At 41.9% G+C, this 25,009-nt stretch overlaps 1 protein-coding gene across 4 annotated transcripts in view; it reads left to right on the top strand.

The window, feature by feature from the left end:
- The window catches only part of igf2bp3 (insulin-like growth factor 2 mRNA binding protein 3), a 31,478-nt gene extending 8,050 nt beyond the window's left edge, over positions 1-23,428 (top strand). The window contains exons 3-16 of one of the 4 annotated variants that reach the window (XM_084081307.1): positions 183-231; positions 3,557-3,608; positions 4,150-4,213; positions 5,309-5,587; positions 8,312-8,446; positions 8,936-9,058; positions 9,857-9,992; positions 13,762-13,893; positions 14,753-14,821; positions 16,644-16,766; positions 16,898-16,972; positions 21,004-21,135; positions 21,404-21,517; positions 22,587-23,428. In XM_084081307.1, the coding sequence (XP_083937433.1) occupies positions 183-231; positions 3,557-3,608; positions 4,150-4,213; positions 5,309-5,587; positions 8,312-8,446; positions 8,936-9,058; positions 9,857-9,992; positions 13,762-13,893; positions 14,753-14,821; positions 16,644-16,766; positions 16,898-16,972; positions 21,004-21,135; positions 21,404-21,517; positions 22,587-22,757 (1,654 nt within the window). In that variant the 3' untranslated portion in view covers positions 22,758-23,428. The remainder of the gene's footprint in view (positions 1-182; positions 232-3,556; positions 3,609-4,149; positions 4,214-5,308; positions 5,588-8,311; positions 8,447-8,935; positions 9,059-9,856; positions 9,993-13,761; positions 13,894-14,752; positions 14,822-16,643; positions 16,767-16,897; positions 16,973-21,003; positions 21,136-21,403; positions 21,518-22,586) is intronic. The other 3 variants (XM_084081308.1, XM_084081309.1, XM_084081310.1) reach the window with 3 other exon arrangements.
- The last annotated feature ends 1,581 nt before the right edge of the window (positions 23,429-25,009 follow it).

Genomic DNA, 25,009 nt, shown 5'->3' on the forward strand with positions numbered 1-25,009 from the left:
CCTCAGTGATACCGATTATCCTATGACTAACTGCTTTTATCCCCCCCCCCCCCCCCCCCCCTTCTATCCCCCACTCTCCCTCCATTTTTTTCCTGTACCCTACTTCCACCCTTACCCCCGACTTCCCCTTCTCCTCTTTTGCGCTCTCTGTCTGTCACTCTGTCTGTCCCCTCTCTCTCCAGGAGCTGTAAACTGCAGATCAGGAACATCCCGCCTCACATGCAGTGGGAGGTGAGTGCTAACAGGCTGCTAACTGCTGCCAGGGCGGGGCACGCACCGCCAGCCGGCCCCAACTGGGCTCTCATTTAGACTTATGTCTAGAGCCGCCACAGCTGCCCTGGGGTTTGAACTGAGCAGCACCCTCAACCTATTGAACAGAGCAGTGGGTGCAGGCCGGTCTTTCTTGATGTGATGGCGTAGAGGTCAGCCTTCAATTAATTGTTAGATTTTTATACTGTTTTAGACCGTAGCAGTGAATGTAGTTGGACAGAGGGACAATGGCATGGAAAGCATTTGTAACGACTCGAGTTGATCCCCTACATGTAGAGGGCATCCTCACAGGCATTAACAAGACCTCCCAACCCCTTTGCACGCGTGTGTACACACACACACACACACACACACACACACACACACACACACACACACACACACTCGCACACCTTGTAGCCTTTCCCGAGCTTACTGGGCATTAATGATGTCTTTAGTGTTATTAAATTAGTTAAAATACCCCAAATTTACATTTTATGTTCTATTTGCTAATTACCTGCACATCCCTTATGCTTTTCTATCTGTACTGTCCAGAGTGTGTCATGGAACATGTCCTCTCATCAGAGTATATCTGATGTACTGAAAGGTGTAAAAATGTATAATCACCGTTCTTAAAATACTACTCATGGTTTGGGATAGTCTTTCACGCAGGTACTTTCTGAGGAAAACTTGCATAGTATTAACATAATAAATAAATACATCTGTATGGTCACTGACTAGTTGCACATGGGTTGTGACTAGTTGCATAGGTTGTGAAAATTCTAAACACTAGCTGAAAAATGTCTCCCATGTGAGCATTGAGCTACAGTGAATTAGTCATTTTGTAATTTGCAGTGCTAAATTACTCATTTACGCTCTTGATATTCACATGCATTGCTGGTGTACATTTGATTATGTATCATCTTAGCACAGTTCGGTCAAGGAGTCATTTACCTGGGAGCTATTAAGAACAGGTGACTGCATTTGAGTTACTATAGCAGATTGAAGACACGTGTCTATTTCAAACACTGTCTTAATCTTTATATTATTTAATGGTTCAACAACAGTCATCAGCTAAAATAAATTTCACTGTTATCTGTGGTACAGGTGTACTCTATTGGGGGTGGAATTTCCTGTCTTGTGTGTCATTGCCCTATTAAGTAACCGTAAGCGTGTGTGTGTGTTCATACATTGTATTTATCATGTTTGTTCCCTGCACAGGTCAGCAGATAGTTAAAATATATTTTTCTTTATTAGAAACCGTCTATCTTTATTGCCTAGGGACAATGGTGCTGGCCTTTAGACGGGTTTACAAATATTATTTTCTCCCAAAAGCCATGAAGTCAAATTAAAAAATATTTAACATTTTGTCTGAATTTGGAATTTACATTTCTATTGCTTTACTTTTACATAAGATACAATGCAAGTTATTATTTTTCCCTCCTCACACAATACAAAAAAAAGCTGTGGTATTGTTCTGGCTTGCCATGGGTTTTATGTGTGGCTAATACTATGCTGTGCCTACAAACATGGAGCATAAATAACACTTGACAAATGTTTTTCTTTTTTTTTCTGCCCCTGGAAGTTTCATATTGTGAGACATTGGATGTATGCATAGCATTAGATTTCAGTAACACTCGCCACCCTTGATCAAATGGCTACAGACGGGCCCAGCATTTTGTAATGGTGGGCTCGTTTTGCCTACGCATGTTGCTAAACTGCAGTTCCAGATCCACCCATGTTGCTAGTATGTGGCAAGCGAGCCTTAAGCTCTCTCAAAGGTGACATGGAAGGTTTTTTCTTTTTTTTTTTCTTGGGAGGGGGAAGGGTTAGAAGAATGGCGAGAATAGAATGAGATCTTTGGCCTTGTATGTAGCTTATCAGGTAGATAATGTGTCTCATATGTATAACCACGGAGCGCTGGCGGTGCAGCGAGTAGTGGTGTGTTCACGAGCCATAGTGGGGTGGGTGGGTGGGTGGCCCTGGACTCCTTCCCCTTTCGCCTCCATGTGCTGCCGACTCACAGAATGTGTAGCATGAACGAGCGCCCCTCCCCCAGCCACCACTTCCTGCTGGAATGCACCCCACCCTTTCCTGAATGGCCTGGATTTCCATTGGCCAGGCCCCCTGGACGGACAGGCGGCTCAGCCAGCCAGCAACCAGCAGCTCTTGACTTCAGGGAACTCTCATATCTGTGCAGGAGCAGCCAATGATGGGAATTGGAGATGGCAGGGAGGCGGGAGGTAGTGTGGTTGGTGGGATGGTCGAGTAGGGGTGGGGTGGGGGTGGTGAAGCAGCCTGGTTGGCTAGGAAGGGGGGTTGAGCTGCCGGGGGTGTGGTTGTCCATTTTGACTGAGCATGGTTGCAGGTCTTTGGCATGTAGGCTCTGCTTGGAACCTTACTCCCCGTTTTGCCCTCACTTGATCACATATGTGAATTTGAATCCTGTCACTGCCATGTTTGGGCAGGTAACAAATGTGATTTATTTGATTAAACAAGACAATCTAGAGCCTGACGGTCGAGGTGCCAGAGCCAATAAACGGGTTAGGAGAGCATGCTTTAAATATTTAGATTTTAGCAGCTTATATAAAAAAAAAGAAACGTAAATGCCGTCTCATCACTACCATTTCACTTGTCGGTTGAATAACTAGTCACATTTTTTATGTTCTGGAAATAATAATTTAAGTTTTATGTGCGTTATTTAGTGGTGATTCACCACCCCAGAAAACCTAATGTGTCAATGTAGTGTGTTAATGTAAAATAAAATCCAAAATGAATAGGCACACAAACACTAGCGTCCCTATTCTGTTGGTAAACATTCTGCGAGAATTCTACATCTACAAGCTCACAATCCTTTGTGAGCTTGTAGATGGACCGTTTACGGCGAAGATATTCTTTTTTGGGGCCTAGTATAGACCCATGGGGGACTCTGGTCAATGAAGTGTACATAGGTAGGGTTAAGTGGTTACAAGGGGTTTCCTGAAGGCAGCAGTTTACACCTGTGATTTTTGACATTTGAATTGAGGGATTCAGAGTGTCTGGATCTGCTTCCTGCCAGTGAGTTGGGCTGGTCCTCCTGTAGATAAGCTTTCGCTGTTGTGACAGTGCTAATGATTACAGATGAGAGCAGCCAGGTCCAACCTAACCTCGTTTCCTGGAGCATTTTTATTTGGCTTTTGGATTTGACCTTGTATTTCTTGTAATGTAGGTGATCTATGATTGAGGCTTGGTCTGTAGTTGAACTTTGTCAACTTGCTCTGGATGGGCTAAATGCCTGAATGTCTAATAATGTCTTTGTTCCCCTCAGGTGTTGGATGGGATGTTAGCCCAATATGGTGCAGTGGACAACTGTGAACAGGGTGAGCTTTTCTTTCTGTCACATTGTTATGTTCTTAACCCATGAAGACCTGAGGCCGATTCTACTAATGCCTTCTAAATCAGTAGTTTTTGATTTAGTCACTTTAAAAAAATGTCTAAAATAGCAGATGTACAAGCTTGTGACACGCTGTGAGCTTGTATATCTGCTATTTTTGAATAGCCAAAGCTATCTAAAATGACACAGATTCTTTCCCGCTTTTAATGGGTTAATACACACCTTCTCCACACATCTTCTCCACCATCAGATTTGTTGTGTGTGTACTGTAGGTTTGTGCATGTGTGAATTTTGTGTCCACCTGGTAAATCTCCTGTAGTTTAAATAATACTGTAGTCTAGTTTACCAGTCGGGTGGAGCAAATGAAGATAAATTGAATGAGGGAATTAAAACTGTTATCAATGGAGATCCTCCATTTCCTATGGGAACTTCAGGTCCTGCACAACAAGCTAAAGCCCATGAGTGTGTTTTCCAACTGGTATGTCATTGGTGTGCTTGTATTGACTACTCCCTGCTCTCTCACGCAGTGAACACAGACACAGAGACTGCAGTGGTCAACGTTCGATACGCAGCCAAGGATCAGGCCAGACTGTGAGTCACGCTTTCACACGCGCAAACACATGCACACACTGCCTCTGCCCAACTCCTAACATCCAACTTTGTTGCCATGGTGCATTTTGCCGCTTGTGACTTTTTTCATTGTCTCTTAACCCATTTATACGTGTGGGCATTTAAAAAAAAAAAAAAAAAGTATATATAAATATTTGTTTTATATATATTTAAAGATTTGCACAAATTATCAAGTAAAAAATAAATAAAAGGCAGATCTACAAGCTCATAGCGCGGCACTCGGTGCATCGCTATGAGCTTGTATATCTGCTATTTTTTGAATAGCCAAAGAAATCTAAAATAACACTGATGCGTTCCAGGTCTAAATGGGTTAATATCCCCAATAGTCTTGGAACTAGCTTGTGCTTTTATGTAGTTTCTCATGTAATGCACCTGATTCCTGCTTCCGCCATGAATCTCTTATTTGATATGACATGCATGCAACAAGCAGTGAAAAAAATTGCCCATTTGGTGCCCCCTGGTGTACATGATATACACTGCAGCGGTGTGTTCCGTACATGCTGTCATGGAAGAGCTGATGCCTTATTCTGTGTAGTTATTAACCTTGACCCTGGTGTGAGAAGGCAGGCTTGAAAATGGTCTGTACTTGAGTCTGAGAGAGACGAGTCTATTGTCCCTCCAGCCCTTTAAAAGGAAGCAGTGATAATTTATGAGTACTACACTCAGCTATACGAGGGGTTGGCTTGTATTCAGAATCTCTTGTCTCTCAAAGTGTTCTGGGTCTGTTACTCGTAGCTTGCGTATTCTTTATCCCTCAAGGCTTTTCATTTCTTCACCCTTCGCTTGACTGGTTGGATTTTAGTGTTTTTTTCAGAGACTGCAAAGAGATGAGAGCCCAATAATTAACCTTAAACTTTTGCTGATTGTGTGCTTTTAAGCTGACTCTTGTCATATGCTGTTTGCACTGATTGCTTTCCATCTATGAAAGTCAAGCTGGTCAGATAGTGGTTTTACTCGTCTGTTACCTGTGAGGCTGAACATTATACCAATATTTGCTAGGACAGGGCAGAAAGCTTCACCCTGCCTGTCTCTTAACAACTTTCTTCTGATCAACAGAGCCATGGAGAAGCTGAATGGATTCATGATGGAGAACTATGCCCTTAAAGTGTCCTACATCCCAGATGAGACGGCAGCAACAGATGCCCCTTCAATGGGGGGTAGGAGAGGATTCCCTCCCCGTGGACCCCCGCGCGCCGGCTCCCCGGGTATGGGTGCCAGACCCAAACTTCAGTCAGATGTGCCCCTGCGAATGTTGGTCCCGACACAGTTTGTTGGGGCGATCATCGGCAAGGAGGGCGCCACTATCCGTAACATCACCAAACAGACCCACTCAAAGTACGTTTTAATCACAGGTGTCTGTAGTTGCTACTTGGCAATGTAAACCTGAACAATGTTGACTACCCACAGTGGTATTGGCATAACTCTGGTGTGGCGAGACACACTGGTGTGCCGTGAGACGAGTCCAGGGGTGCCTTGGGATTTTGTGACAACCACACATTATTGATGATGAAGTTGATTTCTAAAGCACTCAAAGCAGGGTTACAAAGTGTTCTAGAAAACAGAATAAATATAATAGGGTAACTCTAAAGGGCCGTTCACACTCAATACTACTTACTAACTATAAAAGTGTTTTTTTATTTAGAGTAGCCAATTCCTTTTTACCCATTTTCTCCCCAATTTAGTTATGTCGATTGATTCCTCCCCACACACATTTCTGTGTGTCACTGCTGTCATATCCTACTGACTCACCTGACAGTGAGGAGCCCCCACCAGGAGGACGTAAGCCTTCGTTGTACTCCTCCCGCCCAACAGTCCCCGCTGACAGGTGCCGCCCCAGTCCGTAGGAGTGCGTGCAATGACCATTATCACCCTCCAAGCCCGGCTTCCCTCCCTAGAACACGGGCCAATTGTTTTCATCAGACGCTCGACAAGCCGGACCACTGCCCACCCGAGCGCCAGATAAAATGGAAATAGTTTTTAAAATCGTTCAAAGTCAAGTGGATGGCAGAGTGTGTGTGTGTGTGTGTATATATACATACACACACACACACACACACACACACACACACACACACACACACACACACACACACACACACACACACACACACACACACACACACACACACACACATTCTTGAGAATGGGGAGACAACCTTATTTTTTTTAATATGCAATTATGCTGGGAAAATATATTTTTAAAGATCAAAGTGTTGTAATGGGCCAACCTACCAGTTTTCCTTTTTTTTGGGGGGGGGGGGGGGGGGTCAACTCCATAAGATGCAGTTGACATCTGACGGATTCTGACGGAGTTGACAAAATGTTATGTTTTTTTTATATTCCACAGCGCAGTCGTCGAAGTGAGACAGGGAACCTTAGGATATAGCTAAACCTGTTTATGCCTGATTAAATTATGTTTTTGTAGAAAACTGACTGAGTTGACAACGATCTTGGACACACATTTAAAAGGCAAAAACTTTTACCAAAAAACACAAAAAAGAGATGATATTAATAGCACATTTTTGCATGTATGTTGTCAATACACATGGTTAGTTTTTTAATGCTTTCAACAAAACATTTAAAAAAAATGTTTGAAGTTGTGAATCCTTGTCTGAGACGAGGCTGTTTTCTGAGTGCAAGTTTAGATGTAAAAGAATATGGAAACTAGACCAAAACATTGTATAAATCTTATGTAATTCATATATATAAATCCTTTAAGAATATATTTTCACCAAACTTATTTTTTAAATTAGTGTTAATAAATTATAATTTAAAATGTTTTGGTAGGACATGATTTGGCCCAATTCTCAAGAATGGGATATATATATATATATATATATATATATATATATATATATATATATATATATATATATATATATATATATATATATATATATATATATATATATATATATATGAAATCTTCCCCACTTTTCCCATTTTGGAGAAACGTAGACCACAACTGTTGGTATTTGTGTGATATGATGACAGTGGAATTAAAGTCATTATCAGAGCTTGTTTGAAGAGGCTTGTTCAATTCCAAAAGTACTTGAAGCTGAACTACTACAGAAGAGGATAAGCTCATTGACATGTCCACAGACTCTCAAGAGGCACATTTATGAAACACAGCCTCTTGTGACGTTCTGGGTGAGTTGTCAGGCAGAATTCCCAGAGCTTTCTGTAAAAGCAAAGTGTTTTTTACCTTTTGCAACTATATCTCTGTGACAGTGTTTTTCACACTGGCATACCTGAACAATAAGTACAGGGCTAGGTTGGAGCCAGAAAATGAGACTCTGTCCCTGTCTACCACAGCCAAGAATAGTTAGACTCTGTGCAACTCGAAAAAGGAAAAAAAACTAATATTAGCCCATATCTCCACCCAACACACACCAGTTGTCTCCAGGTTGATCCCTGGTGGTCCCTTGTTCACAATCAGTTGAAAAGCCCTGCACTAGGGAGTTAAAACGGTAAAGTAAAAACCAAACGATCAAATAAACGATTGGAAACAAATGGTATCAAATAACATAAATGGAACAAGTTACAAAACAAATGAGAAGATCCTAGACCGGTGCCAACAACGGCCTTCTCGGGAACGATGCAAGTCAGGAACGATGCAATTTGGAAATGCATGCCCCACCCGGTTATGCAATACCCGTTGTATCTGTCGGCGTACCCGTCTGTGTCCCTTTATGCCCATGTCTGGAGATTTCTGTCCGTCTGTCGTATATGGGCATAGCGATCGGATCGGTGGTTCTGGACAACCAGTTCTCCTTATATGCCTTTTATATATGGGTGGAGCTGTTGGACCCAGAACTTCCTATCCGACTCGACACCGGTGAAGTTGGTCAGGAACGGTTCTTGAGATACGTGAACTACAGATGGACAGATTTTACATATTTATAGTAGGATGGTGAAAAAAGCCAACAAGCTTGTATCAGGATATGTTTTCTATGAATACGGGTGTACCTTGAGCTCTTTACTTGCCCATTGGTGTCCCTTGGGCGCAAAGTGTGAAAACCACAATTACACGATCCACCTCCTTTTCTTCCTCTCCAGGATCGACATCCACAGAAAGGAGAATGCGGGTGCAGCAGAGAAGCCCATTACAGTCCACTCAACCCCTGAAGGCTGCTCCAACGCCTGCAGAGCCATCATGGACATCATGCAGAAGGAGGCAGTCGATACAAAGTTGTGAGTTTGCACACGTGTCGTGCACATTACCCGTTTGTGCAAGTTGGTCCGTTTTCTATTGTGCATAAAGTCCCACATACATTTTCATGAAGTGCTCAAACACCTGTACCCTCATGGAAGCAGTTTTTTCAATATTGATGGCTTGTGTATATTTTGACCGCAGTGCTAAACTAAGATGCAGCAAGTTTTGTTTTTGTTCTTGTATTAAAAGGCCCTCCAGTGGATTAATTACCTAAATTAAATGCGCTTTAGTTAAACTACTCTCATATCAAAGTGATATCTCCCACCAATTACACTCCCAATGATGAAGTTGAGAGCTGCAGCAGACGTACAGCTGTGTGCCTGTTTTAGGCACAGTTAAGCAATCAGATTTTTTGGTTTTCCTAAACTTGACACCAATTATTCTGTCAGGCTGTTATGAATTATGCAAGAACACTGGTGAGATTCATCATTAACTAGGAATGTTATTTGCATGTTTGGCTTCTGCAGTACGGAGGAGATCCCATTGAAGATCCTGGCACATAACAACTTTGTGGGGAGATTGATTGGGAAGGAAGGCCGCAACCTCAAGAAGATTGAGCAGGACACAGAGACGAAGATCACCATCTCACCGTAAGATGATCTTGGACACACAAACCTCTTGGAGAACCACTATGGCTTCTTGGAATGTTTGTACTTTTGGTACACCAGTAATATTATTAACCAATACACACACAGACACGTACACAAACTTAGTTTGACCTCATTGTCTGTAATGCCCATAGTGGATGCATTCACCTGCACACCCTGCACACTGATATGATCTTAACACTTAAGGCAATACTCATTAAGGCTATAGCAGATGTCCTGGAAAAGTATTAAACAGTTTATACTTATACCCACCGAGTTATGACTTTACTCCAAGTCTCCAACTGCTGATTTTTTTACGTCTTTGTCCATATAGACCATATTCTATATTTTATATAAATGTGTGCATGTGTGAATTTTTTTTCTTCCTTGAAAACAAAATCTTCAGATTTTTCACCTTGTTTTCACTTAACACTGACGATAACCGGGGCGGAAACGCTGATAAAATGTTTTCCATTCACCTAATGCTGAGATGGCTGCAGGCTAGTCGATATTGCATTGCATTCTACTGAATAAATAACCACGTTAACCCACATTAGTAGGTGAAACCATGTAATGTGTCATACGTGCTAAATACATTTCTATTATTATTATTGCGTATAAATGCTTCAATTGATCCATCACCTGAAGACTGGGACTTTACCATTCCCAGCACTTGGGTGTGTATATACTGTTGAAGTACCAAGGGTGTGTATATACTGTTGAAGTACCAAGCATTTAATCATGAACCACTCACAATATATCATTCTCCATCCCATAGCTCTAATTTTGTCTTGTGTCCAGTCTCCAGGACCTGACCCTGTACAACCCCGAGCGAACCATCACAGTGAAGGGCTCCATCGAGGCGTGTGCCCGGGCTGAAGAAGAGGTGATGAAGAAGATCAGGGAGTCGTACGAGAACGACGTTGCTGCCATGAACGTAAGTTCACTCGACAGGAGGACGAAGTTTATCTGCAGGGTGACAAAAGTTGGAATAGTTTTTTGCTTGGAAAGTCATTTCTCTGTGGGTTGAAAAAAAAATCATTTTGTTCACGTGTAAAACTAAAACAATTGTTTCTGTATTTGTAGTTCTAAAACTTATAAATTGCACAATATTAAATTGAAAAAAAAAATCCTCAAGTGAAAACATTCATGAAAAAAATTGTTATAGAGTGTTTTTTCAGTAACAGATGTCTCCCTGTCTCTCCAGCTCTTTAATAAACAGAAAATACATTTTCCGGTAGGTGTCAAAATCTCAGCCAATCAGGAGAAAGTACCCATTTTTAAGCTTAATTTGTATAGTGTTCCAGTTCCAATTTTGCCAGCTCATTTCTTAGTGTCATCACTTCCAATTTCACTTGTTTAATCTATATCCTGATTGAGTTCTCTGTCCTGGTTGGATAAAATTGGAAATTAAACTGAAACTGAAAGGAAAATGCATTTTCTGTTTAATAAAGAGGTGGAGAGACATGGAGACTCCTGTTACTGAACAAACACTCTATAGCAATGAGTACTATCAGAATATAGAGCTATTTAACACTTATTTTAACCAAAGCAAATCACCTACCCTACCTTTAAGTGATTGATATGTGCTAAGATCCCATGGCAAAAAAAAAATCCAAATTTAGATTAGATTGTCCAGAAACATGCTGTAAGAGCAACAAAACGTGGACTTCGGGCCTTTCTGGACAGCACTAGTGTTGCCAGGGGTTTGGGGGAAGGGCTCTTCAGTAACGGTAATTACTACCTGAGCATTTCCATTAATTTTAGCCCCTTCTGAAACGGCAAGTTCTTTAACTCCAATGTCCTTATTCTCTGTCCCCCAGTGTGCAGAGCCCTTCTCATTACTTTGAGGCACATTACAATAATGACAATAATGAGGCTACGAGCCTCTCCACAGTTGAGGCAAAATCAGTATTCATTTGTTTAAATTGATTTTGCTGATACACTGTATTGGATATAAAATGGACGATTTTAGGTCACCTTACTACTTTTTGGACCGGTCTTCTTACCTTTTCTATGATGATATGATATCCTAGGATGAATGGTACAGTAAAGAAAATTCATAACTCCATCCCGAGTCCGCCACAGCTTCCACCGGAAGTCTCGCTAGACGAGATTGAAATCTCGCTTAGCGAGACTTCCAAAAAAAAGCTATCAAAATATGCGATCTAGCGCAAGGCCTATTGGTGCACGTTTTTAGCTGTGGTGGACCCGGGATGGAGTTATGACATTTTTCTACTGTACCATTCATCCTAGGATATCATAGAAAAGGTAAGAAAACCGTGGTCCAAAATTCCCCTTTAAGAATGTACATCTGATGTCTTACAAATTACAATCACAATTTATTTTTTGCTACTTGAAATGTAACAGAAATTGATTCTAAACATTGGGAATTAACAATTCTTAAATCTATTTAAAATACCGATGTATTAATGATAAAGTAAATGTGTTGAAATGTCCAATTTTGTTGCACATGAACAGGTTTGTTTTGGGTCTAAAGGTGTCAATATCTAGCAGTGATCATAGTCTTACTTTGTAGTTAATGTGATTTCATATGGGGAATGCATAGGTTAGTGATGCGTGGATCAGAGATTTTTAATCCCGCACCCACCCAACCTGTTACATGAGCCAATCCGCGCTGCCCAACCCACAGTAATAATGCATTAATCAGCCACCGACCTGCAAACCACCAATTGTTATTTTCAGTAGCAGCAAAATGAGTAACCCTTCATTAAAGACATAATTCTGTCTCTCTCACACACGCACACACATAAACCTGAAGTATTCCTAATGCATCGCAGGCTCCTGGACCATTGCGGTCGGCGCGACCTGCAGTCTGATTCAATCCCACTTGGTGAACCAGCGTGTTGCGTTGTCTGTGTGTCCCATTATCACAGCCTCCTTTTTTATGTCCATTCGGGTGTTTCAAACCATGAAAACAAATTTTATCCGAACTTCATCCTAACGGTGAACTTTAACAAAATTATGACTGTGTAGGTACCGTGTCTACCATCTCTGAAAATGAACTCTCTCTCTTTAGTTTCTCTCTCTCACACCTTACTTTTTTGGCCCACTTTGTGTGCAACCTTAGCATCGCCCGTTTTTAGCTTTGCTCTGATTAAGTCGGCCATATCTTCAGTGGTAGCCTCGTATTTCTGACCTGGAAAAAAAATGAGTTTTGACGCCGGCGGTGTAAACAAAAGCTACGGGTACTATTTGGGGGGTGGGGGGGGGACTCCTAGGTGAAGCCTCAACACTGGACACTATATAAAACCTATTGTGTTGTGATATTTTCAATGGAAACTTAATCGAACCTGCGGGTTACGGGTCGACCCACACATCACCAGTAGTCTGGTAGAAGTCATTCCCCCCCAACCCCAGCTCTTCAGTTTTCTTCTGCGTAGCTACTGTAGGAGCAATGTTGAAATTGGGGCTCCGGGTGAAGAGGACAGTATATGCCCTGAAGAATTTGGGCAGTACACACCTGATTACTATAAAAGTTGATCATATCCACTAGACCAGTGGTTCGCAACCTTTTATATCTGGACTATTTCGAACAATCCTCAATGACCACCCCAACTCGCCACCATATTATATCGCGTTAATTTTGATCAATTAATTACAGAAAAATTATCGTTAAAAGAAAACGAACACATTTTAATCGCACCTATTTTTGCACCGCGGAACGTTTCTCACTGGACGAGTTTCAGACGGACCGATCATAGCAGCGCACCAACAGACGGTGGTTCTCACTTCTCAGACATGACAGACAACAACAAAGTCAACTGCAGCCAGCACAGTGCATGAAAACATGATGCCTGCTTGATAATGTTGGCTGGGCAAATCAGTATCTGTGATGGCCCCCCTACGTGAGCGTTTGTCCCGTTTAGGGGGGGGGGGGGTTCCACAATGCGGTGCGGATCACATGCGCGCGATTTTTATTAATAATTAAACTACTATAAAACTACAGTAACAACAACACACTCTACCAGCCTCCAGTGGTGGAAAATGGCAGATCTACAAGCTCACGATGCCTTGTGCTTGTAGATCTGCTATTTTCACATGGTTACTGTAATGTTTTATAATAATAATCGAAATCTACAAAGTAACTAGTAACTAAAGTTTTCAAATAATTGTAGTGGAGTAAAAAGTACAATATTTGCCTCTGAGAAATAGTGGAGTTACTGGAGTAGAAGTAAAAGTATTAGAAATTGGAAATACTCAAGAGTCAAGTGCAAATACCTCAAAATTGTACTTAACACAGTTCTTGAGTACATGTACTTAAAGACATATGCCAAAATCCGTTTGAAAAAATTGCTTTTCACTGTTCTCAGGTCAAATATTGATATGCGATTAAAATTTGATTAATTGCGATTAATTAATTACAAAGCCTATAATTAATTAGATTGTTTTAATCGAGTCCCAGCCCTAATAAGAAGGCATAATAGTAATCTTTATTCAAATTTGGTATTAATGCGCTTAAAGACGGATTTATAGTTTGTATCGCGCATCAGCGGTTAGTGTGTATATAAAGCCTATAAAGACTATTTAAATACATTTAAAAAGGTACATTATATATTTTTTTACATTTTAATACATTTTTCCATGGACCACCTGTAATTAAACCATTTACCACTTGTTGACAAACGGTGCACTAGATTAAAGTATGTTGTTCTTGATGTATTTGAAATGTCCTCTCTCTGCAGCTTCAGTCCAACCTGATCCCAGGTCTAAACCTAAATGCTCTGGGCCTGTTCCCTGGTGGAGCTCCAGGTATGGGTCCCTCTATGGTCAGCGCCCCACCTCCCGGAGCCCCTGGTGGATACTCATCATTTGGGGTGAGTGTCCTGGTCTGTGCTGTTGATCAGCACCCCTGGTCGTCATGTCACTCATCGGTGTCGGGCAAAAACCTCTTCTCTCCAAATTCTAATTTTGTTTAATGAATGCCCTATTTCGTCACTGTTTTAGTAAATTATGAGCTTGCACATTCGCTATTTTTTAATTTGAATCCTGCCAAGTACGTTTTGGACATATGACGTTTCCACCCGACGGCAACGATATGGTGGTCATACTGTAGCTGCAAACCTGTTGCTTGTCAGCAACAAGTGGCGCTTTCCTCTCCACTAGAATGCCTCGTCTCCCATGTTCAGTATCCCTCTGTTTCCCATAAACAATGTTATTGTTGGTGTATATTTGTTAATTGAAGAAAGGCTGATTGTCGATTCAAAGATTTTGTCAACAAAAGAACATGAGTGGCCTCACCCTATCCCTCAAAAGTCCTTGCCTTTTGCCAGGCTACTAATTGGTTCTTAATGACTTGCCTGGTTAAAATGTTTTAACGCACATCTTGTCCTGCATTTCATAAACAGATTTTTTTCATAAACTGAATTTTACATATACTGTATATGGTGTGTAAAGTTTCCGTTGTGCAAGCACATGAAGAGAATGTGCTTGCACAAAGGAGAATGAGGCGTTCAAGTGCAGTAGAAAACAGTGATTTTTTTGTCACAAATGTAATGGTGAGTTTACAGGTGTGAGTGGAAGGAAGGAAGGTCCATTCCTCCTCACAGCAGTTGTTGGTGCTGGTGCCAATCTGGGGCTTTACCAGTCAAGTGTGTCTAACATTCATTCATCCATAATAGCAGCCATCTTGGGGTCCACGTCAACTCAGTTTCATGTCATTCTTTTTCCCTGTAGAGCGGTCCCTTTGGCTGCGAAGGGCCATTTTGGGCCTCTGTGTTGTCTGCGAGCAGCCAGCCCCTCGCTGTAAGTCACCCGTTCCCCTCAGTGCTTTGCACGGCTTGAGGCTGCTCGCTACGGGATTAGAGGGCAGGGCTTGCCACATCTAAGCACACCACTGTCCAGTAATCTTTGGCCTTTTGTAAGAAGGGCCTAACACATCTTTTTATGACCGAACGTTTAGCATCCTTAGTCTTACTTTTAGTCCTGGAGGGCAAACAGCATATAACCTACTGTTTTTTGGTCAGAACAGAACATAAAGCTGTTAAAATGCTTAAGAAGGAATCAGAATTTCTGTTAAAATGTGCACGTGGCTTCAGGGTCATTTCGAAAGAGCAGTGTTTTCAAAACAAGCCAGTAAAACATCATCCTCATTATTGAAATCTCCATCCTCATTCGGAGCCTGCCAAAGCAAGTTATTAGTCCGCCCTCTGCTGACATATCGACCAGAACATTGGGCCTCTTCCAAAACCAACAACGCTACTTGTTCCTCTAGGACGATGCTACCACCTCCTCTTCCAGATCTGTATAGTTTATCATACACCCTCCCTCTGATATAAGCGATTTGCTGTGGCAGTCTGCGGCTAGGCAATGGCATCTCTTAATATAATCATCTACTCTAATCAGGTTTGCGGAAGGTGCTGTGAAATGAGATGGAAAAGGCATGGGGATTCAGAGCAGTTAGGGGTGTAAAAATGCATCGTGATGTAGCGATTCAACTGCATCGATTTGGTACGTTAAAATAGATTATTATCGATTTTTTTTTTCCCACCAAAATAAAGTTCAATGAGAGATGGCGCTTCATGAAAATAAATAGATAAACTTGAGGCTTGCTGTATAGCTTGTTTTTTGTATTCCCCTAATGCGGAGTAAATGTGTTCATAGAGACTTTTGTGAATTCAGTGTAAAATAATCAAATTGAATCGTGAAATTTGAGATGTCGTCATGCAATTTCCCTAGTAATCAAATCGTTGAGATTTACACTCCTCAGAACAGTGCCTCCATGTGTACACCACACAGATTATTTTTTTATTTTAAGCTGGGTGCATAAAACTAATGCATGTGGGAAGTTCTGATGTTAGCTACTGCTGTTGCTAGACTATATACCAATTTACAGTAGGTACCAATTTGCTCTTTTTGCTAAATGTTTAAATAATTTACAGTTGCAGTGCAATTACATAAACGGCTGTTATCAAAAGTCGGAGCACTGCTCTTAATTTCATTGAAATATAACAAAAAAAACTGCTTTGTACTAGGAGATTTCTGATTGACTAGTTGCGGTGTATTAGCATCTGCGTTTTATATTGGGGGAGCCAGATATACATTTCCTTCATACAAGTTTGTATACTGGTGGAAACTATGAAAGACTTGTGGAGCTAGTGGCAATCACATGATTAATCGTATGAACTTAAAGTAGAACAAGTCATTTTTAGGATATGCCGGGTCCAGCTGATAATCACTAAAACTTATATCAATGTTCCTGTTTGGCAGACCATAGATATCTAGGGCGCATGCCATGAGGTCAAATGTTGCTGAATCTAGGCCTGCAACTATAGATTTTTTTATTACATTTGTGATTTACCGAAGCGTGTATTTTGTGTAGTTGTATAACGAAGTCACACAAAAATTGCTGATCTACAAGCTACAAAAATCACACTAGCTCACAACGCATTGAATGAATTGGGTAGTTTTACTTGTAGGGTCACTTTCTTTGCTTTCTGCATTTGAGCAGTGGGTCTGCAACTCTGCACTGAATGATCTTCTACATGGTCAGTTGGTCACACCAATGGCTGCCTGATCTTTTACGATCTGACCATGACCGTGTGTGTGTATGTGTGGTTGTACCCAGCAGGGGCAGCCTGAGTCGGAGACGGTTCACCTTTTCATCCCAGCACTGGCCGTTGGAGCCATCATTGGCAAACAGGGTCAACACATCAAGCAGCTGTCGCGCTTTGCCGGGGCCTCCATCAAGGTGAATGACAACATTGAGGTTCACAACTTGACCAGCTGTCCATCAAAGATTTGCTGTCCTCGACTGGTGTAAATGAGAGGTGTGGGCTGACCTGTTTCTTTGCTGTTGTTTTGCTGTCTGTCCTCCTCCAGATCGCGCCAGCGGAGGGAATGGACGCCAAACAGAGGATGGTCATCATCGCTGGACCACCAGAGGCTCAGTTTAAGGTATGATGACTCAACTACGCTTGTTCATAGTGTATCAGTCTGGCTCATATGACCTTATGGATTTAGAATTGATAGCAGTGGCCGAGGCATAATTGTCTCCGCCAGGCTGACGGCGTGGCAGAGACTTATGTTTTCGGCTCTGTGTGTGTCCGTCGGTGAACAGCTAATCTCCGGCACCGTTGGACAGACTGGCGTAAAACTGTGCACATACTCCCTGGAGGCCAGAGCAGAACCTCTGCCCCACAATTCTCACGGCTTGTTATAACGCCACCAGGAGGCCGATTCTTTGATATTACAGATTTTGTTCAAACATAACGCAAATCGCTACACATTATCTCTATAGTCATGTATGTGATCAAGACGGATCTGTTGGATTTTTCATGTTCCCTCCTGATTGGCTCCCCAAGTTTGTGGAGGTGGCTGTTTTGCACAAAATGCCACATCATGAATGCAATACCCGATTACTGGGAAGAAGCTAAGGAAGAACCTCCATCCCAAATTTTTCAAATCTCCTCATGGTGGTGCTACAACACCCACAAATGTTGTGGCCATGACCAAAGTTTGCGGGCCCTGGGTAGGCAACCTGGCCTGGTGGAGACCTGTGCTCCGAGGAGCACACTTTTCTAGTTTAGCCTAATCTGTTTGTCCATTTATATATTGGTTAAATCAGTTTCAGATCCATTCTTCCTTTTCTGTTGGTATCTGTTGTCTCGCTCTGATTGTGTCATATGTTGCATAGAGAACGTTATGTTCTAAATGTTCTGGATGACCTCTGCTGATTTCTTTTTTATTGATTTATATATTTTTGGGGCTTTTCTGCCTTTATTGATACTACATAGTAGAAAGAAACCGAAAACGGGGAGAGGGATGCATTAGGGCCTATATGTGGTATTGCTAGTTGTTTAAAACTTTGATATTCACTACGTCCAATCGTCAGTACAGCAGTTCATTTGTACTAGTTGCAAGTTGTGTAAAGTGAAGTGTTGCATGCCCGACGAGAGCTGCCTGCCAGGGCAGAGCAGCTGGCCTGACTCGCTCACAGCACCCGGAGCTAAAATGCAAAATGACTTGTAGTGATCTTTATTATCTTAAATACGCATAAACAAATTGAGGACAACGTTGGTGAGATTCACAGAGAAAAATATTTTATATACACAGATGAACAACTAAAAAGAGAAATCATGGTAGTATTTCCTGGTTTCAATGCAGTGCGAGAAAAGATGGCTGACGGGCAGAAAACATTTTCTCCCTGGTGAGTCGGGGGGTTGGATACTAGTGCACTAGCGTCAAAGTTAATACTTTTTGCTGTCAAGCTTCCGGACACTGGAAAAGCGTCAAGACACTAGTCTCTACAGAAGCATTGAAGCAGGTGCCAGCATTGTGACGCTGCTGGTGTGAATTGCTTGTTGTACGGGTCAAAAAACCCTGCAGCTGCGGTGCGTGTGCGTTGGGGAACGTCTTGCTTTTCCTTTCAGCATCAAGTGGTCAGACTGGCCACACCACTCATGTCGGCGTGGTGCATTTTCTGCCAGATGGCAATCTGGAGTTTTGGCATTTGAATCTGCAAATAACAGTCAATTGACCCTCGTATTGAAGAAAATAAACCAATTTGATCTAGTAATAAAAAAAAACACCTGAGCTCTTATTTGGAACCAGAGGTCGCACTAGGATGTTTACCTGCCGGCCAGAATGCCGGGCATCATGTACTGTTTGTTGGACATTGTAATAGAAAACGGGATATACATTTTCAATGCAGGCCATGAACGATATGATGCTAAATGACACATTAAACTTTCTTAACAACAAACACATTAACATGCCTGCATGCTTAACTGTGGGCATGTTACTTGCTGAACATTTCACAGAGGTGATTGTCTGCACATCTTATGCCTGTATTTAGGCCAGGTGCTGGACATCAAGGCAAGAATCAAGGAGAAGATAAAACATCCGCACACTGTTTGAAGCTCCAAAAACAGACTTTGTTACTCGCGCAACGTTTCAACCTTTTAGGTCTTCATCAGGCAAACCTACTGTACATTCACATGAATTCAAAATAATTTGAAAAATCATTGCAAAACACGCAAAACCGGATCCCGGATAATTCCGTTTCCGGTGGTGCTACAATGAAATGTGTCGTGTCGAACGAGGCCTACAATGCAATTTGAACTTTTTTTCAAAAAAAAAAAAAAGACCACTTCGCGTAGGTCTACGCAATTGGCACGTGGCGGCTTTAAATAGGTTCGCGTAGGTCTACACGATTGGCACTCAATGTGTTAAAAAAAGGCCGAAACCAGCAATTACTGTGACCACAGTTTGGAATATAATTGTAATATATTTCTGGAAGCCTGCATCTATCACAATTCACATGTACCCCAGCTAACTGACATGTGGTTCATTTGCCGTTTTCTGCCTCTTCACACACACTGTCATTGGTTCAATCCCTGTGTAGTATTGTTACTTGACCCTTGTAGAGTGGAGAATCTCTACAATAAACACACTAGCCTAATATGTGTAAACAATATCTACTGTATCTACTGTAGCAACTAGACATTTAATTATTGTGAAATTATGTTACTGGATTTTTGGGGGCAATATTTTAACTGGTGGATCGCGTAGTTAGTGGTCAAGTTTCTATGGTGCGTCTTGGCCAGCTGGCCATGCATAACTTTGGCCATTGTATCAGCATTATATACATTTCAATCCCTGTATCAACAGAATATGTCAGACGCATAACAAAAATGTTCCATTGCTTCTTTGCTCAAATGTTTTACAGTGTAATTACGGCATTATGTGCTGGCTGAGCTTTATTTCATCCTAATGAGTTAAGGGGCTGCTTTAAGTAGTCAAAATTATTGATCTGTACAATGTTGGGCCCATTGATGAATTGTAAAAAACAATTTGTAGGCTCTGCGCATTTCGGAATGATGGAATATGTAGGCTAGACCCTAGGAATTTGATGTAGAATTTCCTATTGCACATTGTCGATTCTCAACTGTAATATCACTATGCTTGGATTTACAATTTAATAGACTGACAAGGTTGGATCTGGCTGTGATTTCATCTAAATACAATCAGTTGGATTAAATTAAGAATAAAAGTTCATGTAACCGTAGCTGACAAAGCGCACATCAGATTCAGTCCGAGTTGTTGCCTATAGTGTGCTGATCATGTAAATAACTAGTTGCCCAAGGTCCCTGTCAGAATTTTGAGATTTCATGGCCATCAAGTCTGTGATGGTTTTCCATGGCCCACTCAAATGTCTATTTTATTTTTTACAATTGCTACCACTAGTCAAATGAACAATTTTAATGTTTTTTTTTAAGAAGGCCGGTGCACACTTCAAAGGTTAGTGACAGGTGCATATGACAACCAGGAAGGTCCAAATACTCAAAGTGATCTATGATATCAAAGAAAAGGGTCCTGCACACTGTCTGGAACTTGCAAAAAGGATGCTCTTTACTAAATCGACATCCTGGTCATTAGACCTTCATCAGGACAAACATGCGGGACCTTTTTATATTTGATTTGATATCATAGATCCCTTTCTAAATAATAAATGGTGCAAGTGTGAACAGCAGACATGCCTGCTGTTCACATTGGCAGCGTTGGCTTGTTTTTTTATACTGTTCTGTGACGGTGGTGTTGCGTGCTGAAAATAGCACAAATTGGTTATTTTCAGCGAGCGACACCAGTGCGCAACTAAGTGTAAATCTGGCATTTCTTTTCAACGAGTGGCTGCCACACTGAGGTGATGCATCCATTGTATTGGGGGCCTTATAAGCTTGAAAAATATATTAATATACAACCATGACAAAAGGGAGAACAAAGACAGTGAAACATAAAATATTGAAAGCAATTGCAATTTTTTTTAAATGGGCCTACAAAATAAAAGTAGGAAAAATAAACTAAACTATGATCATCAAACGTGTATGTGTTCTGTCCAAGCATCTTGGGTCATCAAATTGGTCCTAAAGTCTGTATTTACTGTAATTAATGGCAAATCATCAACCTCTTTCTTTGCTCTGCTTCAGGCTCAGGGTCGTATTTTCGGGAAGCTGAAAGAGGAGAACTTCTTCGGGCCCAAAGAGGAGGTGAAACTGGAGGCTCACATTAAGGTGCCCTCCTTTGCTGCTGGACGTGTCATTGGAAAGGGTGGCAAAACGGTGGGTACCCTCAGAATATTTAACATTTCCTCACAACCAATTTGGTGTGACGATCATATATCAACACCAACCACATCATTGCAATATTCTGGGTTCAAATTAGTATTTTGTTGAATTGTGACTTGTGTTGCCCTTTTCCTCTTGTCATCAAAAAGGTCAAATGGGACAATGTTGGTGATGCTAAAATTCTTTATAGAAACTGCATTTCTGTAGAATTCGATGTTTTCATTCCTTTATTCATCCCACCATCTCCCTTGTTGGGTTTCAGGTGAACGAGCTTCAAAACCTAACCAGCGCAGAGGTGGTGGTTCCCAGAGAGCAGACGCCTGATGAAAACGATCAAGTGGTTGTGAAAATTAGCGGACACTTCTATGCAAGCCAGGTTAGTGTCTTGTCTGCCCACAAGCTAACAGAGCTGTTTAAGTAAGCGCGTGCCCCCACTCCCCGGCTCTGGTTTCCCCCAAAAGCTTTTAAGCTGATCTCTTGCCACGGGTGTACAATAAAACAAAGAACTTGGTACCTTTTCTTCTTTCTTTTTTTTTGTAAGTGGAAGCCAGCTCCGGATATTTGCCCTTCAATGAGCTTAACTTTAACTTTGAGCTCCTTGATGTGGTACACGTTAGATTCTAAGATGGTCGATGAGTTAAAACGTTGATCTCTGATGGCAAAATTTGGTCCAGTAAGACTACCTGTGATACTTGTAACCTTTATCCTTAACTTGCCATGTCTTTTTTATTTATATTTACTCATATGTGTATACAGTATATATGTCACAGGGAAATTGGCATTCCAGGGAAATTGAAAAAGGAGCGCTCGCTTTTAGGCGCGGGGCTTTTCGAGACAGGGTTTTTTATGCGAGGCTTGCGAGGAGGAGGCGCGAGGCAGGGCACACATGCACATGTGCATGCGTGTGGCTTGCATTGCCCTCTAGTGTTGGTTCTACAGAATTGCCTGGGTGGGTGGTAAAAACAAGCGCTCCTTTTTCAATTTCCCTGGAATGCCTATGTCCCTGGAACATATACATGCATACATACGCTCTCAAATACTGTATATGACGGAGAGATGTAACCGTGTATGCTTTTATGATGGAGAGATGTAAATATGCTTCATTATTATGTAACATTTTGAAAGCACTATTTGTTTAAAGGGATTAGTCACCCCATGGAGACTTGAATTCATGGATATTTATTTTTTTGTCACATTCCTAAGCCAATAATTTGATGACCAGTGGACCGGTAGGCAGCGGTTCCGGTAGGAGACACAAAGGCACAAATGGTTCCTACCGGAACCACTGCTGGTCAATATTGGCATATTGGCTTAGGAATGAGACAAAAACAAAAACATATCCATGAATTCAAGTCTCCATGGGGTGACTAATCAATAGAAAAACAGTAATTTTGGGGGTGAACTATCCCTTTTAAGATGATTAAACAAAGTAATTATGTCTCCAGCTGGCCCAGAGGAAAATCCAGGAGATCTTGTCCCAGGTCAGGAGGCAACAGCAGCCCAAGCCCCAGCCCCAGGGCCCCAGCCCTGGCCCCGGCTCCGGCCCCAGCTCCGGACCCGGCTCCGGCTCCGGCTCCGGACCTCAGCCGCCAGCTAGGTCCAACAGTAGGAAGTAGATCCTCCTCCAGCGGTCCTGGGAGGAACGGTGACTGAATCTGCCCGAAGACATGGACGGGTGCAGCGCGAACTCAGGGGGAAGAACACACAGGGGGTCGGTGGGGGGGGAGTGTCATCATGCTCCCCCTCAGGGGTCAAAGGTCATGGGAACATGACTGAAAACCTGCCCCCCCCTCCCGCTCTCTCGTTGATATATGTGGAGCGCAGACGAGAGACCCTGATGCCACCCTTCTCCCCCCCCCACCCACCTCACCTCTCTGCATCTCTGTGAGAATGTACTTCTGAGGACGTCACCTGCCCTCTGAAACGTGCACACACCCCTTCGCCTACCCCCCTCCCCCCTCCCTCACGGGTGTGTACTTGATAATGAATTTTTATTTTATTTTTCTGGTTGGTTTCCCTTTTAACACTAGAAAGAGGAAATAACGATCCTCCCTCTCCTATCACTTGGTTGGTGCGGTTCTATAAAACCTTGCACGTTGACAAGATGTTCGATTTGACGTCAGTTTTAGTCGACACTTATTTTTCCTTTTTTTTTTTCTCCTCTCCCTTTTTAACCCCTGGAATGGAGTGTTTAACAGTTGAATTGGTTGATGAAGCTTTCTCTCCTGAGTTTTCTTTGGAAAGGAAAAAAGGCATTGCGATCCGAGTCCTGGAAGGACCAAGAGAAAGGTTGATTTGGGGTGGGTGGGGTGGGGATGTTGGCTTAGACTGGGTGGGCAGGGTTTAGGGGTATGATTCTTGTTTTGGGACAGGACCCCCTGAAAAGGGTGGATATATGGGGCGTCCTGCCCCTGTATCGATAGTGGCATTTTATAAATTCGGATGCATTTTATAGATATACCTATATACGTATATAAATATATATTTAGAGAGGTGAGAGGGCAGAATGGCAAGTCGACACTTTGGAGAATAGTGCCGAACAGCCGCTGCCCAGGAAAACCAATTTAATATGCATTTTACTGAACTACCTCAGGATCCTAGTACCTCAGAAGAGAAAAGAAAAATGATTATATATATATGAAAAAAAATGTTCCTTTTCTTTTTTTATTTTGCTTTTGTGGTATTTTGTATACTTTATAAAGCTGATAGTTCTTGAACATTTTTATTTTTTTAAGAAAATTTAAAATTTGGTCAGCTGCCATCTGACCTTGCCTTCAACTCTGGTGCTTTAGGCGGCGTTGTACATGTGTATGTATGACTATGATGATCCTGTACATAATGTCTGTACATAGCAGCCCCGGAGCGAGAGTTGGCGCCCTATCGGCTGGCGGCTGACAGGAATATCGAGAAAATCACCTCAGTTTTTTTGCCTGAGGGTCCACCATCATCTTCTTTAAAAAAAAAAAGTATAAAGCTACACTTATTGGACATGCCGAATAATGCCAACCGTACATAATTGCAGCAATGCCATTTAGTTTTGGGATTTACATACTTGTTGACGGTACACTTTGATTTGTCACGTTTATTTGTACTTTGTCCCTTTGTTGCCTTCCTAGAAGGGCTTGTGGGCTTCAGTGTAGCTGCCATTAGAAATGGTGGTAGTTACCCGCTAAGTTCTCTGGCCAGCTGCTTTATAGGCTTTCCGAACAGCCTCCTTTACATTGCAGTCTTTTGGCGAGGCCCCGTACCCGGTGGTTGTTTTTGTTTTTTTTATGGAGCGAGCTTCATCAGTTTGTTGTGGCCCTCATAGCCAGGCCATTGAGTCAATGTTAGTGTTGTTAAAGTGCAACGGCATTTTGGTAGAGGTTTGGATTGTGTAGATAGTTTTTCATGATGTACCGTTGCTCCATTGATTAGAGCTTGATATAAGTCACCCTTTTAGCACATAAATGAACACAAACAATAATGCTGATTCTGCCACTATATAACATCACAAACCCTGGTATGGCATCTTTTTCAAATAGAAATGGTCAACTTCCCGTTGATTTTACTATTTAAAGATCTGGATATGCGGCTTGAGTCTGGGCCTTCTTACTATTATAAAATGGCAAAATCAGCAGGAAGTTGGGGTGAAAAAGTACTGTTTTGTGATGTTATATATTGGCAGGATCTACTGTTTGTTTTCGTTTATGTGCTAAAAGAGTGACTTTGACCCTAACCCTACAATGTAAAGTCAATGAGACATTATTTGGATGATAACCAATTGAGCATCTGAGCAAGATATCATGCCTGTTGGACTAGTTGCATCATAACAAAGTAAGTACACAACCCAAACCTATACCAAAGTGTTTTAAGTGCATGGTGAGGT

Source organism: Gymnoscopelus microlampas (genome assembly GCF_963454915.1).
Source record: "Gymnoscopelus microlampas genome assembly, chromosome: 15".
Classification (NCBI taxonomy): Eukaryota; Metazoa; Chordata; class Actinopteri; order Myctophiformes; family Myctophidae; genus Gymnoscopelus; species Gymnoscopelus microlampas.